General features: G+C 38.8%; 1 protein-coding gene and 1 long non-coding RNA gene across 2 annotated transcripts in view; one reads left to right on the top strand and one right to left on the bottom strand.

Annotated features, from left to right (window-relative positions):
• The window catches only part of IDH1 (isocitrate dehydrogenase (NADP(+)) 1), a 28,372-nt gene extending 23,682 nt beyond the window's left edge, over window positions 1-4,690 (bottom strand). Inside the window, exons 1-2 of the mRNA XM_069075259.1 lie at window positions 4,510-4,690; window positions 20-157 (exon numbers count right to left, since the gene is read on the bottom strand). Coding sequence (XP_068931360.1) covers window positions 20-141 — 122 coding nt within the window. The 5' untranslated portion in view covers window positions 142-157; window positions 4,510-4,690. The remainder of the gene's footprint in view (window positions 1-19; window positions 158-4,509) is intronic.
• A 135-nt stretch (window positions 4,691-4,825) lies between these two features.
• Window positions 4,826-18,546, top strand: LOC138151585 (uncharacterized). The gene is made up of 2 exons (XR_011165869.1): window positions 4,826-5,043; window positions 18,113-18,546. It is a non-coding gene; the product is annotated as an uncharacterized lncRNA (long non-coding RNA).
• The last annotated feature ends 7 nt before the right edge of the window (window positions 18,547-18,553 follow it).

Below are 18,553 nucleotides of genomic sequence, written 5' to 3'. Positions count from 1 at the left end.
TAGAAAGATAATTAATTACCTGTGTAGATCCAAATTCACATATGGTAAAATGAGTTTTTCCTTAATCAGTTCCCAAATGACTCGAGTCATTTCATCTCCTTGCATTTCCACCACAGAACCTCCATCAATTTTTTTGGACATATTGCTTTCAATATATCTTTAAAAAGGAAAGAATAAGAAATTTCCAAGGATAAATTTCATTAGAAAACATAAAAATGACAAAAATACATGTTTTCTATTTAGAGACCAACTCAAAATGATCTTTTAAAAATTGGGAATATTATTGTAAACATAGCAATAGGTTGGCACAATATGGTACAATGAATTGAGTACTAGGCTTGAAGAAGATTTGGGTTTGAATATTGCTTCTAGCAGTTACTAGATTACATACATATATTTATCTATGAATATGTATGTATGTGTATATATACACACATATTGCCTCTTAAGTTTCATTTGTGTATAAAGTCCCCACACAGATGAAGTCATAGGTTTGAACCATAAAACAAGATCAAGTTGAAATGGTAGGTAACTGTTTCTTAAAACACCTGGGCCTGAAAAAAGTCTTTAAACTTGGATCTTCTCGGTTTGTAGGATCACAAATTTAGAGATGGGCTTTTAGAGGTCATCTATTTCATCAATTCCCATAAGAAGTCAACTACAGTCCAAAGATAAATTCTGATTTCCCTAGGCCCACACCACCAGGAATAAGTGGCAGACAGAAGGGGGTAGCCCTAGGACCTCTGACTCCAAAATCTGTACTCAGTCCGCTGCTACTGATGGGGTACAGGTTCTGGGAAACCCCTTGAACACTGAATGAAAATGTTCCCACTCGATAAGGCATTTGCCTGAGGCCATAAGCCTTTCATTATAGCTAGGCCCAAATCTTTGTTACTCCCAACCTAGCATAGCCCTCCACTGTCCAGTTACTTCTCACCATGGATCCTATCAAAATATCTATATCCAAATCTGTATCCTTAAACTAGCCTAGCCCTCCATTGTCTGTCTTCTTCAGTTAGCCTTCTGCTATTTCCTACCCTTAATCTTATTACTGTAGTCTGACCCTCCCCAAATTCCTCCTCTAGACCACCCCTAAATCCTCCCACACTCCTGTATTTAAGGTCCATCTTGCCTCATTCAATCTAGCGCAGACTCATTCTGTGTCAGATTATTCTGGCCCATTTGTCAATACAAGCTTCACATATACTTAGGCTCCATAAGAGTCTACCAATTAAGGCAAATCTTTAATAAACTTTACTTTGAGAGAAGTCTTGAGTTGAATTCATTCGGCAGGACCCAGTGTGTTGGTATTTTGGGGTCTTGAGCACCCCTAAACCCTACACCTCAACATTACCTTTTAAAAAATAAAGTAAACTCCAGCTCCCAAAGACAAAAGATACATTCCTCCACTCATCTATACTCAGTGGAGGTATTCAGATGGCAGGGAAGAAATCCTAACAATTCTTAAAAGGTTCTAGACTAGGAACCACGATAAAAAGAATGAATTGAATTAAATAAACCACTAGGAGCAGCTAGGTGGCATAGTGGATAGAGTACTGATCCTGGAGTCAGGAGGATCTGAGTTCAAATTTAACTTCAGACACTTACTAGCTGTGATCCTGGACAAGTTGCTCAACCCTGATAGATTCCTCCCCCCAACCGCTAAACAAAGAAAATATGGCTACATTTCCAGTATGAAGTAGAGGGGTCCGAGAGATGGAGGGAGAAGGGGAAAGGGGAATGTTAAGCTTCAAAGCTGGTTTGGTTTTTTCCTATGATTTGGTCCTAATGGACAACTGTCAACTCTGAATCTTCTACTTCTAGAAATTACTTCTAATAACACAATTATTAGCAATATTTTAAAAAGTAATTTTAATTTCTACTTTGCATCTACTTTATGTTTGTCCAGATTTGAAAATTAAAAAAAAAAAATTAATACTCTTCCTTAGCACATTTAAAGGACTATGGTCTTTGACCCAATAGCTATTGCACAACAGTAATGACTAGGCATTTTTTCTTAAATAACAAAAACAGTTAATAGTAGTGTTTCTAACTCTCTGGGATGTTTTAAAGTTCATTGCTTTCTTCTCAGTCAAAGCAGCAAAGTTCTCTCTCTCTGCAATGATCTTTTAGGTTTCTTTCACTTAGTTCACTATAGAGGACAGAGAGACATGTCTCTAACCATACTGTTAGAAAGTGTGCTTTAACAAACTTTTTGATGCTTAGTCAAGACATCTCTCTTTGACAGTAAATTACAGAAAAAAGATACCCCACCCACTTGTAGTACCTAGGAATTACTTCTGGCAAAGATCCTACATCCTATCTGTATATTTTACAAGATTTTTCCCTCAAACTTTTGTTGTCTTTATTTTTATTTAACTATGAAGAGAATATATAGTTCTGATACAAACCATTACATACTATGTTTCTTTTAGACTACAGTACCAGGGAATGTCATTCTAACATTCATTGGCATTTTAAGTGCTTCTCAAATAAATATTTTTCCTTTTACAACCACAGCAATCTCATTCAACATTTGGATAAAATGCCCCCAGTTTCTCCTTATGGGACTAACACTATGCAAACGACCTCTAGCAATTTTTAATTTAAACATCCTAAAACTACTTGTTATCTTCCAAATAGTTTACCTTTGGTCAGAGGAATAAAGAATCCCGTCAGAGCAGTCCCAGCAGGACCTTTTCTCCTAGTTTCCTTATTTCTTTCCCAGCCCAGGATAAGGAAGGTCTCCTTTCCAAATCCTACAAATGCTAAGCTCATTGAAACCCTAAATTGGATAAATTCCAATCTCAGGGCACACTTGTGCAGTTTCGGAAAAATCAACGTGGAATTACCATGCAGTTTTGAGAGGAGTCATTATGTATTGTTATCTTCCTTCATGCTATTTTCAGAAGGGGAAATTTGTAGCAAGGTCTTCCCTTTCCGCAACTGTTAGTGTTTCAGAATGAAAACTGTACATTTTTTATGAAGTAATTTCAGGTAAAATAAAGATAGGAACTGGACCTGTGATTTCACTGGCACAAGGAACTCCTGCTTGAAGAAATTCATTCCCCCAGCCAGTGTCTTCTCTGCAATGCTTAATCTTACTGCCCCCAGCACAAAGAGGTTCAGGGAGGGAACTGCCCAGACAAGAAGGGTCCGAAGAATGCTTAGAGGCTACCTTTCTATAATCAATATATACTCACAGCCTCACTGCAGCAAAACTCGTGGAAGAACGAAACAACAAAAAACGAATTGTGAAGGTGCTGAGCACATTTACTTCATCTCACCACAGCCCTGCCCTTCAGCAATTCATTCCACAGGCAGACAAATTACACAATTATCTAAAGAGCTCTAAGTGTGAGGATTAACCACCAAGCACTTTTTTTTTTTTTTTTTTTGGTCCCAGCACCTCAAGAAAGTTCTATAAGGCATGGAAAAAGGCTCCATTCACACCAATGGCATCACTGGCTTTCTGTTGCATAGGTGAGAACCGAGGGCTAGCAGTCAGGTGGAGGTGACACCTGATTTCAAACCCTCTACCACTTATATGTGACCGTGGAACACGGACTCAGTTTCCTCATCTGCAGGATGGGGAAAAGCGCCGATTCTCATAGAGTTGGGAGGATCAAATGGGATAAAGCCCTTTGCAAAAACCTTAAAGGCTGTTGAGTCAACCATTATTACCAACATCTTAGTTCTCAAAGATTCATCTGAAATGATTCCTCCCCACCACCCCAACAAAAGATTTAAAACAAAAGACAAAACCACTCACTACTAAGAGAAAAAAGTGTACAAAACCCCCCATCAAAATTAAAATAGTAATGAAAAGATCACAGAGCAGTTCAAAAGACCCTCGTCAAGACCAGGTTAAGTGTCTAAGTGTGGACCTGCTAGCTTTGGCTGGTGTAGTCAACTTCAGCAGCGGTACACAAAGGGCATCTTTAAGCCCCCCGAAGCACTTTTCGGTTAAAGGTGAGGGGAACACGAATCTCTTTGTGCATTCTTGTGGTCACGGGCGCGTCCCCGAGCCTGTCCGTAAGAAGGGAACGTTCTCGCCCCTGGGGGAGTGCCGGGGTGTTGGCCAGAGTGGTCTAGGGAGTTCCGAAGGTGTCCCCCCAGTGTGCAGGAGCCCCACGTCTGGCCGGCACATGCCTTTTTTTTTTGTATCCCCAGTCATTACCACAGTGCACAGCCCATAGCAGGCGCTTGACACAGTGCCTCGCACACAGTAGGCGCTTAGTAAACGTTTACTGCCCAAGTCTTAAGGAAGAGGTGCTAGGCAAGCGCTGGATCAGTTCCTCATTCCTGGAAGCGCGGCCTCCCCTCCGCCCCAACCCCAAGCGCTCCCGAGCACAGAGACCTTTAAACAGCAGAGGCCTGGAGGGGGAGGGGCGGGCCGCCGGGTGTCGGCTTCCCGGCTCCGCCCAGAGCAAAGTGAAACCCCCTCGGTCACCGTGTCCTGCCTCCCCAGGCCGCAGGAAGCCGGAGCCCCAGCTGACCGCCCGTTACCTGCAGCCGGGCGAGGACCACGGAGAGGAAGTGCCGGAAGGTTCAGGCTCACGCTCAGCGCCGGTGCTGCTTCGGTTACTGCCCGAGAGCCGAGGTGGAGACTGGCAGGCAGCTCATTAGAGTCCTCCTCCTCCTCCTCCTCCTCCTTCTCCCCTCCTTCGTCCCCTCCCCTGCCCCGGCCCCCAGCCCGCCCCGCTCAGCCCACCTTCCGGGTCCCCGCCCCTCCGCCCAATCCGGCTCCTCCTGGTCTGGAGGTGCGGCGCGGCCAGAGCCCGGCCTACGCTCAGGAAGGGCGGGGGGGCGGGGACGGGGGAGGAGAAAGGGGCCGGGGAGGTCTGCCGACCGACCTCGGGGGGCTGGCCCAGTGCGATCGGACCACCGGGGCTTTCACGGCGAAGCCAATGGATGAGTGCTGCCAAATCAGCTGGGAATCGAGCCTCTGGCTCAAAGGATTTCGGAGTCCTGGGGACCCTTAGGTTCGTTTCACAAAAGGGTCCGAAGCAGAGTGAAACCCTAGGCAGCCAACATTATTAAGTGCACAGTGCTAAACGCTGGGGGGATACACCAAGAGGTCACAAAGGCAGCCCCTTCCCTTGAAGAGCTCACAATTTGAAGTTTCTTTCCAAGCCTGGCTCTAATGCCACTTCTCCTACACATTTTCCAGCCCCCCTCCCCCATCACCTGTATTCATTTTCTATGTACGTATAAGGTGTGCAATAGAATGTAAGGTACGGCGGGCAGGGACTGTTTCATCTTTTCTATCTCCGATGCTCAGTGGTATATGGCAGACAATATATGACGAATGTATAAAGGAAAACAAGCCCCACAAACCCGTACAATAGGTAAGCTGAAAGGAAAACGAGGCTACCCCATTGTCACTACAGTATTGTAGACTTGATCCTAAGAGAAGGTTCACTGTCCCTCCCACAGGGACGGAAAATTCGCCGCATTGATTTTCAATACTGTATATATACTGAATAATTAGGGTCTGATCCAAAGTTCAGCCTGGGTGGTCCCGGGGAGACTAGATTGTTATCTGTAGGTTGGGGAGACATCACCAAGAGCAAGCAATATAAAAAAAGGATGCCGCAGTTATTTGCATTCCCTGCCTTCTTCACCCAAGCATTACTGTGGTCACAAGCAATCTTTAGGCCCGGACAAAAGACGTTAAGCAGTGTGTGTATATCTCTTGCTGGAGAAAAATGTGGAGAGGAATTTTCCTCTGTAGCAGTAAAATTGGAAGAGTGAAGAATTATCCATGGTCAAAAAGGAAGACAAAAGCATTCTTCTCTGGGAAGGGTCCCTGCACTTATTTTTAAAATTTTTTAAAAATTCGGTCTTGTAAATTTATCTGTGTACAGCAGGGGTTCTTAATCTGGTGTCCACATTCCTCCTAAATTTCAGGGGTTCTGTAAATATGTTTTTTAAATCTTGAGGATTATTTCAATATAATTGGTTTCCTTTGTATTCCTGTGCATTTTATTTTATGCATTTAAAAAAAGAGCAACTTTATTCTGAGAAGGGTTTTCCCTAGGCTTCACCACATTGTCAGAGCTCCAGGATATAAAACAGGTTAAGAAGCTCTGATGAAAGGTAATTTCTTGGTGTGGAAATTCTCCCCACCCAACATAAATCAACAACTAGCCCAGGGGTGAGGAACTTATATCCAAAATTTGAATTCAGTCAAAGGGCCAAATTTGAAGATCTAGAGGGCCACATGTGGCCTTGAGGCCGAAGGTTCCCCACCCCTGAACTAGATTGTAACCAGGTTTGTGCTGAAACTAGTTCCTTTGGGCTAGTGAGAGCTATTGCTAAATTTTCAGCATGAGCATTTATATCTCTAAAATCAGAATGATTGTTTTGTTGATTGTCTAGACTGAAGAATGCATAAAAAATGTTAATGCAGAAAATGTCTTTTTTTTTTTTTTTTGAGGGAGGGAGAGCTACCAGCATATCCCTTACTCTAATTTAGAAAGCTGCCAGGGGGATTGAGAAGTTAGGTGACTTGCTCAGGGTCCTGAAGCTTGTATACTTCAGGGTTTGGAGCTGAACCCAGATCATCCTGACTTGAGGGTTTAATACACCACACTACCTTTCAATAGATAGGGTAGGCTATGGTAACTTTCTCTCTCTCTCTCACACACACACACACTACACCTTCCCGTTTCTGTGTGTGTATTGGGGAAAGGGGCAGCTGCTTGCTTTGATATATATATATATATTTAGTGTCTCACAAATCTAGTGCAGTTTTAAGCTATTAAAACTTTTGAGATACCCTGTATCTAAGTGTACATGTATGTATATGTGTACACATGTATATATGTACATGTATGTATATACATTGTGTGAAAATGTAGCATGTGTATGTGTGTACATAGATATATGCATACACACTCACACATATGTGCATCTAGGTGGCACAGTGAATAGAGTTCTGGGCTTGAAGTATGGAATACCTGAGTTCAAATACAGCCTAGACAATGACTAGCTGTGTGACCCTGGGCAAGTCACTTAACTCTGCCTCAGTTCTTCATCTGCAAAATGAGCTCGAGAAGGAAATGGCAAACCACTCCAGTATCTTTGCCAAGAAAACCTCAACTGGGTCACAAAGATTCAGACAAGACTGAAAATGACAGATTAACAACAGCAAATATTTATAAAACTCTTTGGAAGCCTTAAAGCACTATATATAAATGCTAGCTATTTTAATATATGTATACATGCAATATATTATGAATACTATATTTGACTATACATGACATATAAACACATATATATGTGTGTATACACATACACACTGAAATCACAAATTTATAAGAATACACTTTTGAGGACTCCTGGTTCAGCTAGGTTTAAAACATTCAATAGTATAGTAGTCAGAATTCCCAAAGGAAATAATTTCCATTACTAAAAATCTCTACTTTTATGACCATTACACTGTGTAATGTACATGTGTACACTGTGGTGAATTTTCTGTCCTTGTGGGACAGTGCCCCGAGAAGTCTCATTTATGATTTTAAAGCTCATAAATATATATTTGTATATACACATATATACTAAGGCTATACACATGCATGAATGAACATGGCACACACACATTTCAGTGGATCTATTATCTTTCTTCTTTCACTGATGAAGATTGAAAACCAAATTTTCTTCTTCCTATTCTCTGTGATTCTTGCCTATGGCCTTCCATGAGCTTTCACTGGAAGGTCTACTGAACAAAGGCCTTCTTTTGTGTCTTTTAATGTTTCCCAGCTACCAGTGCCACACTGATATTACTGTGGCTGTGTTGTCTTATCTCTGACTCCTGGTAGATGATAACTCTCTCTCTCTCTCTCTCTCTCTCTCTCTCTCTCTCTCTCTCTCTCTCTCTCTCTCTCTCTCTCTCTCTCTGTTTAAAACTCAGCTGCCCTTTGTCTTTGAAGATAATGCTCCCAAAGAAAATTATTGTGTTTTCAAATGTGTCTGGGATAGAGGTTTAAAGAAAGTCCTAGAAGATAGGGATGGGGAAAAGATGAACAAAAGGGAAAATGTGGAACTGAACAAATTGCTGGAGAACTAGAGTTAAAAAAAAAAAAAACCCAACCTTAAAACATCTCTAAATGAGACTGCAAAAAAATATAGATATTTCTCAGCACTGTCTGGAATTTTCTTTTTCTTTTTGGAGGGGAGAAGGCAGGGCAATTGTGGTCAAGTGTCGAGCCCAAGGTTACACAGCTATTAAGTGTTAAGTGTCTGAGGTCAAATTTGAACTCAGGTCCTCCTGACTCCAGGGTCCATTCTCTATTCCCTGCCCACCTTGCCTCCCCAAACTATCTGGAACTTTTACAAAAATTGACCATGTACTAGGGTTTGGAGATATTGTTAAAAATGTAAAAAATATACAAATAGTTAATATACTTCTACAAACTTTAATGTAATAAAAATAGTCATTTGTCCGAGGACTACAAACAAAAGAGGCAGACCTAAATAGAGACTTAACAATAACATCTTAAGTAATGAGTAGGTGAAAGAACAAATCATTGAAACAATGTATAACTATGTGAAAGAAAATTATATGAATAAATAACATGCCAAAATTTCTGGGATGCAGCTAAAGCAGTAGTACTCAGGGGGAAAATCATATCCCATGAATAAACTGGATATTCATTTTTAATAGTTAGAAAGCCAATAAATGAACAAACCTAAAATAAGCACAAAAGAGGAGATATTAACAATGGGAAAGGAAAGAGAAATTGGAAACAAAAACCACCACAGAAATGATAACTAAAACTAAAAGCTGGTTCTTTGAAAATACTGATAAAATTTCTAAATATTTAGATAATCTGATTAGAAAGAGCAGATAATCAAATTAATGAAATACCAAGAAAGATGAAATTACAACAAAACCAGAAGAAATAAGAAGGATTGGCAAACTAAAGGCATAAAGTTATAGATAAAGGCATAAAATTTTCTGATGATATGATGGTATACTTGGAAAATCCTAGGGAAACAGCAAAGAAATTAATTGAGACAATAGCTTCAGCAAAGTGGCAAGCTACAAAATAAATTCTCAAAAATCAGCAGCATTTCTATATAGTGACAACATAACACAAGAAGGGGAAAATAGAAAGGGAGATTCCATTCCAAATAACTAGAAAATGCATAAAATATCTGATAAGCAATATACTAAAGCACATAAAAACTTGTATAGATTTAATTACAGAATTTTTTTGACATATAAATTAAGGTGTTGGTCTAATCTTATTCCATAGGCCATAATACATTTTGAATGGATATGTTAACTTAATATTAAAAATCATACTATTAAAAAGTTAGAAGAGAAGCAGATCATATACTTCTCACAGTATAGGTAGACAATATATTCTTACTCAAACAATGGAGAGGGGCAATGACAAAAGATAAAGTAGATAACTCTTATTATATGAAACGGAAAAGTTTCTTCACAGATAAAATTTATGCACCTAGGAGAAGAAGGGAAGTGGTCAAATTGGCGGGTATGGGGTGGGGTAGGGGGGGGAGAGTTGGGAGTCTATTATCAATTTCTCTGAAAAAAGTTTGGGATCCTAAATATATAAACAATGAATAAATATAAGACTAATAACTCTTCCCCAATAGAAAAGTGGTCAAAGGATATGAACAAATTATTCTCAAAAGAAAAATTGCCAAGTATTCACAACAAAGTACTGTCTTTTGCATGAAGCTTAGTTCTCTCCCTTCAAAACTAACTAGAATTTACCTTCTTAAATTGTGAGGTTTTTGAGGGCAGGTGCTGTCTTTTGCCTTTCTTTGTGTCTGCAGAACTTAATACAGTGCCTGGCATGTATTAGATGCTTAATAAATGCCAGTTGACTGACTGATTTTTTATATATTTGTATTTATTCACTTTATATTTATCTTATGTCTGTTTTTGTACTTTGCCATCTCCCCCTCTTAATATAATATAATGTCAGTTCATAATGAGTAGATTCTTCTTTGTACTTGTCTTCTCAGTGCCTAGTCTAGTATTGCTCTTAATAAATATTTCTTGATTAACTAAAGGAGATGTCTCTAAAGTATTTTGTAAACCTTATACTATAAAAATGTGTAATTGTGTTTTGTTGTTGTGACAAAAAATGTTTTTGACAGTTAATGTTACCATTAATACATATTGTATAAACATATATTAACATATATGTTAATATATAAACATATATAAAAATATATTAATACATATGTATAAACATGGTATGACTTGGTGATTTCTTGTTTGTTTTTGCTAGCCATTAAACAATTTTTCCTCCTTTAATAAAATGGTAAGATCAACTAGTAACATATGGAATAATTTCTAAGTTGAAAGTTATTCTGAAAAAGAAACAAAAGTATTTTGAAAATACTATTGAATATAATATTAATTTCCATGTGAGAATTGGACAAAGTTGCACTGGGAAAAAGTTGTAGCCAGTGAAAAATGAGTGCTTTCTGTAGGTTTTTGACATGATTGAGGCAAAAAATCCAGAAAATATACTCTTCTTTTACTATAATGCTGATAGCTTATTCTGGTCTCAGATTTTTTGATCTGAGTTCATAAACTGGTAAAAAGTTACAGCAGTAAGATTCAAGAAACTTGGGGCAGCTAGGTGGCACAGTGGATAGAGCACTGGTCCTGGAGTCAGGAGGAACTGAGTTCAAATCCAGCCTCAGATACTTGATGCTTACTAGCTGTGTGTGATCCTGGGTAAGTCATATAACCCTAATTGCCTTACAAATCAAAAAACAATAAAACCCTCATAGCTTCATTTGTAACAAAGAAAAGAGAAAAAAAAAACCTCTTAAAAGAAAACAATTCATTTCTAAATCATTATTTTCACGTGTTATCTCATTTGATCCTCCCAACAACTCTGTGAGACAGGTGTTGTTATCTCCATTTTACAATTGAAGAAACTGAGGCAAACAGAAGTGTCATGCCCAAGGTTATAGTTATTAAATATCTGAGGTTGAGTTTGAACTCAGGACTTTCATGACTCCTGGCTCAGTGGTTAGAGCACTAAGCCATTTAGCTGCCAAATAATTATGCACTAAGCAAAACCTATATGTAAAGAAAGGGAGTAAAGAGCCCTCAGCAGTTGGGTAGATCCAAAGTGGGAAATTTATGGAAGGTCATAGATAAGAGTCACACAGGATGCTTGGCATGGATAGGTTAAAATCTTCATTGATGGAAGGAACATCCAAATCCATGAGATCAGACATCTGTTTGAGTTTTGAGTTAATCATAAAATATAATTTTTTAAATTTATGACTCAAACTTAACAAAGTGTTTTTGGAACTTATAAAGTAGGCATATAAAGTATAATGTATTTTGAATTTTATCTAATGCCAACTTGATTTTTTTTTTCTAAGCGCTGCTACTAAATGTATTCTGACTTACTCTCCTATATAAGCCCTGGTCGTCCTTGTTCCATCTACTCAGTCTGCAGATCAGGTCTCCTAAGAGTGGCTGGCTACAACTCCCCTTTCAGAGCTCTAGGGAAGAACCTATGATAAGTGGGTGGGATGGGGGCTTTTATAATAATATCAGCCTGAGCCCCTAGTCCAGTGTCTCTCTCTCATATCAGCTTCTAGTTAATGTTTTCTCAATATCATCTATAGTAGTGTACCTGCTATGAATTTAACTGATCAATATTAATTAGCTTTTACGAAGAAAGGAATATTCCTGAAAAGGCATAGAACCAATGTGGGAAAAAAAAACTCCCTTTATCTCCCCTTCTCCTTCTACTCCCCCACTAACTGGATCTTACATTCTATCTACTGAGTGATGTATAATTGTGTACATATTACTTTCACCAAGTAATAATACTGGTATGATTTCATTGTGTAACAGCAATGGTGATATAGGTATGTGTTTCAACTTACACTGTGACCCAAATGCCTGACTTTGACTAGATGTAACAGGATTGAACTAGTTTCTCCACCATCAGTTAAGTGATAGATTTTTTTTTTTACTGGTTTGGGTTTCTTACTTTGAAGGGCCACTAGTTGTCCCTTCAAAATTAGTCAACTGTCTGTGGCCATTCAACTATAGACAGATGTGAATATGTTCTGTGTCTAAGAACTACCTGAAAATAATTGTAGCAGACTGTTGCAATTTGTTGGATTTCTACAGTATTTTGTTTTGGGAGGTGACAGCAGTCTCTAGGCTGGTGGACCCACTCTTGTGACTGAATTCTGCCTGCACAATAGCTATAGAGGGATAAGAAAGAGAATGACCTTTTTCTAGGAGTTTGGCAGTGAGATAGGGTGGTAGCTTAAGGGTATGAAAAACTCAAATGAAGGAAGGTGTGTGTGTGTGTGTGTGTGTGTGTGTGTGTGTGTGTGTGTGTGTGTGTGTTTAAGGTGTGGGGAATGCTGGCAGAGTTTGTAGGAAGGAGCCAATAGATAAAGAAGGATAGAAGACTAGGGAGAGGAAGTGATTGAAGGGGCTTGCTCCAAGGATGAAACCTGCTTTTTAGTTCTTGCTACCGAAATAAAATATTTTGCAGAGGAAACAATTGAGGAGGCGGGCTTGTTTTTTTCTTTGAGTCTTCCTGTATTTTTTCTAGAGGCATGGTAGACCTAAAAAACGAGTTAGAGAGTCAAGGAGTGAAATGCCAGTAATAATCAACTAAAAAAAACTGTCAAAAGGGCATTAATTATTTCTTTTAGTGGGGGTATTTAAATTTTAGGGAGTGGATTATTTTATAACAGGCATGCCAAGAAATCTTCTGGAGAAATGCATGGAGGAGAGATTAAGACCTTTGGAACTTAGAGCTGAAAGAGTTGGACAGCCGAATTAGTTGGGCAATATTTCTTAGACTGTGGGTGCCAAGGTGTTTCTCCTTGGATGGGGAGAAGTCATGGTTCCCTGGACACCAGAGTCACCAGTGCTCTTGCAAAAGCCCATGTGGAAAACTGACAGTTTAATACAATGTAAAATAATTACCTCTAGAGTAAAAAAAATGGGGTTTAAATCCCTCCTCTGGTGTGTGACAATGAGCAAATTTCTTAACAAAATGAAGATGTTGAACTGAAGGGTCTCTGATGTCCTTTCTCGCTCCCAGGTTTAGATTTATGATTTTTAGAAGGTGGGATATCATATCAAAATGAGATGGAGGGTGGGGAGGAACGTAAGTGTCTGCTGAAGGGCAAAGATCTAGGTGGCTACTGATCTGGAATCCTTTGATTTGACAATTCACTGAAAAAGCCTCCTCTCTACCATAGACTTTGAAGGAATAGCAAGGGAATGGGTTTCCTTAAAAGTTTTCTTGAGAATACTTTCCAGTTCATTTGAATATAGCACAAACAAGTGTGTTTTCCTTTGGGTCAGCAGACATTGGGAAGGAGAAGAGAATATTAATAATGTTGGGGGCAAGTATGAACCAGCAGTGATAAATTTATGAAATATCACGCAGTAGTGAATTTACATTTTAAATCCTATATGGAGCAGAGAGTAACCCAGGGTGGGTGGGCAACTTAGCAGGAGGCTGGGAGGGCTGACCAGAGCATTCACAGAGATCCAGACTAGGCTTTGCTTGTGCAGGTGGGAGACTTGACAGAAAGAGGGCCAGGTTAGTTCAGCTAAGTTCAGGTCAGTTCAGCTTGAGTTCAGGGTGCCACTTGGTGGTACATGCAGAGATTGCACCTTCAGATCATATCCCTACCAGACATCTGGGTATTGATGACACCTACATCTTTTTTTCTCCTTGGGACCCTACATAAGGCACAGTTGCTTCTTCATAATAGAAAACTACCTGTACCAGTGAAGCTCCCTTGCAGATGGAGAAGAGGGTACCCTCCATCTTACAAAGATATATCTAAATTCACTTTAGTGTTTGTATATGTAAGTCTTGTTAGTTATGAAATTAATGTGTCAGAATGAAGGAATAAATTTAAGCAAATGTCAAAGACACAACAATTATTAATAATTGTATTAATTTCAGTGATTTTGACTTCTCTTTAGTTGTGAGGATTTGTTTATTTGAATTGAGGATCCTTTGATCAGTTCAATTCAACAGGGGTGGCTAGTTTCTTTGGTTTGGTTATCAGTAGGAATCAGACAATGTGGTGGAATGTCCCAAGTTCAGCATGATGTGGGGGTAGGGACAGAGCAGAGTCTGTACGCCAGAGTAAAGTGAGCATTTTTTCCCAAGCTTTCCTGATACAATTCTGAGCAGGATAATCAACAACAACAACAAAATCATAGTTCATCATTTTTCAAGCCGAGAGAGAGAGCCTTCAGACACGTGGGTGGGGGTTGGCTGGGAGCACGCAAAAAAAGTGGCAGTAGCAGTAGCAGTAGCTTCTGCAGCCGCATCAGGAGTGTTCAGAGGGACAGTAAAGGGACAGAACACCTGGTTAGAACAAGATTTCAGGGCATCGTGGTGCTAGCAGTAGGTGCAGGACTGTGTGCTATTTGGCAGCTCCTTTGCCCATTATACAGTTCCCAGTTAAATTTCCAAGGCAGAGAGGAGCATCTGTGATCATGAGGAAGCAGGAGTCCTATCTGGGTAAGGACCAGAGCACAGACAAGCCAAGGAGTGACCAAACTCTTGCTATCATATCACTTTGGAAGCACCAAAAACTTATAGGCCCCCCAGATCTAGTTTTCATTTGCTGTGAAAACAGCAGAAGGACATAAAGATTAAAGTTCAGATAGTCATTCAGGCATCCAAAGTCAAGAAATAGACTGGGAAAATGAGCAAAAAACAAGAATTAAACAACAACAAACCTGACCATAAAAACTCCAGTGCTGACAAAGAAGTGCAAGACACAAACTCAGAAGAAGATAATGCCTTACAAATCTCTGCAAGCAAAGTCTCAAAGGAAAATGCAGATTGGAAACAAGACCAACAAGAATTCCTATAAGAGTTAATGAAAGATATTTTTTTAAAAAAGACCAAAATTTTATTTTAAACATCAAAAAAGAACAGCAGAGGAAAAATTGGGAAAAGAAATGAGAGCTGTGCAAAGAAATTATGAAAAGAGAATTAACAGCTTGGGAAAAGAGGTATAAAAATACTGAAGAAAACAGCTCCTTAAAAATCAGAATTGGCCAAATGATAAAAGAGGTATAAAACCTCACTGAAGAAAATAACTCTTTAAAAATAAAAATTGGTTAAGTATGATATTGAGGCAGTACAATGAGGTGGGAGTCAAGGTGATTTCTATTGATTATTAGGGTTATCTCAGCAAATCACTTCATCTTTTAGGTCTCTGTGGTTATGAGAAGGTAGACTAAATGACCTACATGGATACTTCTAACTCTAAAATTCTAGATGTGAATTGAATACATTTTAAATTTCTTATCAAGGTTAAGCCTTATTCATTAAAAAAGACAAAGAAACATGATTGTCCTTTGTCTGAGTGGCCAGTTCTAATTACCCTAGTAATTTATCCATTCTGAAAGTGCTTTTCAGCAGTGGCATTTCCCTATATTTTAGTCCAGTAGCAAAGTCTTAAGAAGGCAGTCTTTCTTTTCCTCTCTCCCTTCCCTCATCCTTCCCTCCGTCTCTTCTTCTCTCCCTCCTTTCCTTCCTTCCTTCCTTCCTTCCTTCCTTCCTTCCTTCCTTCTTTCCTCCTTGCTAGGGACTGTGCTAGGTGATGGGGCTAAAACATAAAAAAAGGAAAGTCTTTACCATTGTGGAGCTTACATTCTTTTGGGTTGAACAACATACACACTATATATAGTGTCATTTTATAAGTAGCTGGGGAAGGGGAAGACATTAACAGGCTCATGATAAACATTATTTTAATTAACTTTACTGATCTAACAAATCCCAAGTGGCAGACCAGATTTAAACTTGACTTTTTACAATTAAAATAAAAAGTAATTGTAAGTTGTAATTGAATGAAAAAAACTTTTGAATTAAATGTTTCATAAAGCTGAGTTCTAGAGGGATACCACATTTTCTTCCTGACCTCTGCCCCACTTCTCCTTTTCACTAATACAGTTGCCTTATCAAGACAGCCACAGGGTGCCTAGTCACTGGTTTTCAAGCCAAGCCAAAGGAGTAAATTAGTTGAAAGGGATAATACCCTTGGAAGAAGCTTATTTATTTGCTATGTTATAAATTTCCCAGAAGGAAAGGATTATGAGAATTTAAAAGTAAACACTTCCCCTCTCCCCCTTTAATATATGAGCTGGTTGTTGGAAAGGTCAGAAAAAAGTATTTTCACATAAAGAAGTAATAAATCAATTTGGGAAGAATATAAGATAGAGAAGAACGTTATTGATTTATTTCTTCTTTTGTTTATTAAAAACTTCATTAGTTTGAGAATTGAAGAGTATTTGTCTAGTAGGAGAATGGTAGGGACCAGTACGAGAGCAATTAGTAGAGAAGCCTCTTTGTGGAGTACAGATTTTCCTGAAAGGACCAATTACCTCTAGGCTTGTAGCTGAGAGCTACTGAATTACCCTGAACACATGCATTTCCTTCCTTTCTAATGAACTTTGTTTCCAGGTTTCTATAACAGTATGCTTGTCCTACCCCTCTCTCACCAGATATCACCACCTCCACAACAATCCTAGATACCAAGTACATTGGTGGGAAAGTATGACCCCTCACAAGGACATTGGTGGGAAATATTTATTTGTGGACTCTGATGTATTGATTATTCCTACATTTGCTTTGCTCTGCTGTTTATGTTTATCTTTGCTTTATTGTTAATAAATGATTAAGTTTAATTGTTATCATTGTGAGTAGATGATTTATGTAAATTAAGAATTACACTGAAGTAGAGGGAAAAGGCTCAAGAGCTTTGGTGGTGAATAAGTGTATCTCCCAAAATAGTATTACCCTTAGGACCCTGAGAAAGTTGGAGTATAATAAGGTAGTGATGGTTCCTCTCTGAGAATTCAGATCTACCAGTATGAGGGTAGGTTGGGGTTAGCAGGTTAATACAGAGACTCATAAATAATTAAAGAATCTCAAAGTTGGAGAAAACATAGAGGCAATTTTTCCAACCTGTATCTCTATATAACTTTACAGAGTCCCAATAAGTGCTCATCTATTCTCTCCCTGAAAAGTTTTAATGAGAAATCCACTACCTCCTATTGCAGCCAATTCTACTTTTGGACAGCTCCAATTGTTAGGAAGATTAGTTTTGAATTTGTCTTTCTGATATGTCTATACACTGCTCCTATCTCTGACTTCTGAGCACAGAAGATCAAATCTAATCCCTCTTTCTATGACAGACCTTTAAAAAACACTTGAAAACAGTTATCACATTCCCCATAAGATTTCTCCATACTCAAAAGTTCCTACCATCTTCATCCTCATATAAGGATGATCTCCTCATATATGACATTATCTCCAATTCTCCCACCATTTATCTTCCTCATCTTCCAACTTGACAATATTCTTCTTAAAGTATGGTGCCCAGAATTGAACCAGATACTTGAGATGTGATATGACCAAGGCAGAGTAAAGCAGAAATATCACTTAACCACATATTATTAATAATTAAACAATCAAAAATATGCTTGATGATAAAAAATTCTTGATGAATGGAATTTAATTATAAAGGAGGATGATTACTTATATAGTAGGAACAAGGAATAATAGAGAGACAGACACTCAGTCTGGTTGTTTAAAAAGACATAACTTATTGCAGCTGTTCAACCAATGGAAAGAAGCTGTTTCCACCCACAAGGTGGGAGAATGTAGAGGTCCCAGGTATCTCCAAAGTCAGTGTCTCCATGTTACATGATCTGGAATGAACAAAACATAGCCCTCTTATACTTAGGTTTGCTTTCTGTCTTTCCCCAAATTTGGTCCCCTTTTGTACATACATATGTATATATGTCCTTTAAACATATATGTATATATAGTTCCACATATGCATTGGTATTTAGATATAGGTTTATTTGTGTATACACACACCTATATGTAGGTATATATTCCTATATATATACACACATATATGCCTATATGGAGGAATAATGTGTGTGTGTATGCTTACAGGGCACACACACAAACATATGTAAGGAGATATAGATAGATTATGTATATAGGTATATTTTGTCTCTTCTAAGAGCGTACACTCTTAAGATAGGAGTTGACATGTTTTGTTTTTATTTCCCCAGAGTCTACTACAGAGCCTGCCACCTAGAAGATGCGTAATAAATGCTCCTTAACTCATGATCGGAGGAATGATAAGGGAATCCCTTTCTGCAGATGGAACTTTCTCACCGTGAGCTGCCTGCCCTCCATCTGCTAAGGGGGAAATTTCAGGGCAACGAACAAGGCTGATTTCAAGACTGCGCTGTTCGGACAAGACTTCCCTGACCAATATCTGCTACTGAGAACCTTCGTTATGAGGCATTCCTGGCGTAGTCGGAAAGCATGATGGATCTGGAGAACTTTGCTTAATAGCCACAAGGCGTGGGATTAAATGGCTTCTGAAGCTCCTTCCACTTCTTGACCAAATAAGAAAACCTATGCTTTACATAAGTGAAGTGTTTTGTAAAGAAGCATTATACAAACCGAATTATAATTATTGTGATTATTATATTTTAAATCCTACG

Source organism: Petaurus breviceps, unplaced genomic scaffold (assembly GCF_028583685.1).
Source record: "Petaurus breviceps papuanus isolate PSGF00001 unplaced genomic scaffold, PetGlider_PUasm1.0 90903, whole genome shotgun sequence".
NCBI classification, from domain to species: domain Eukaryota; kingdom Metazoa; phylum Chordata; class Mammalia; order Diprotodontia; family Petauridae; genus Petaurus; species Petaurus breviceps.
The sequence above is the reverse complement of the archived record's forward strand: the minus strand, read 5'-3'. Positions and strand labels throughout refer to the sequence as shown.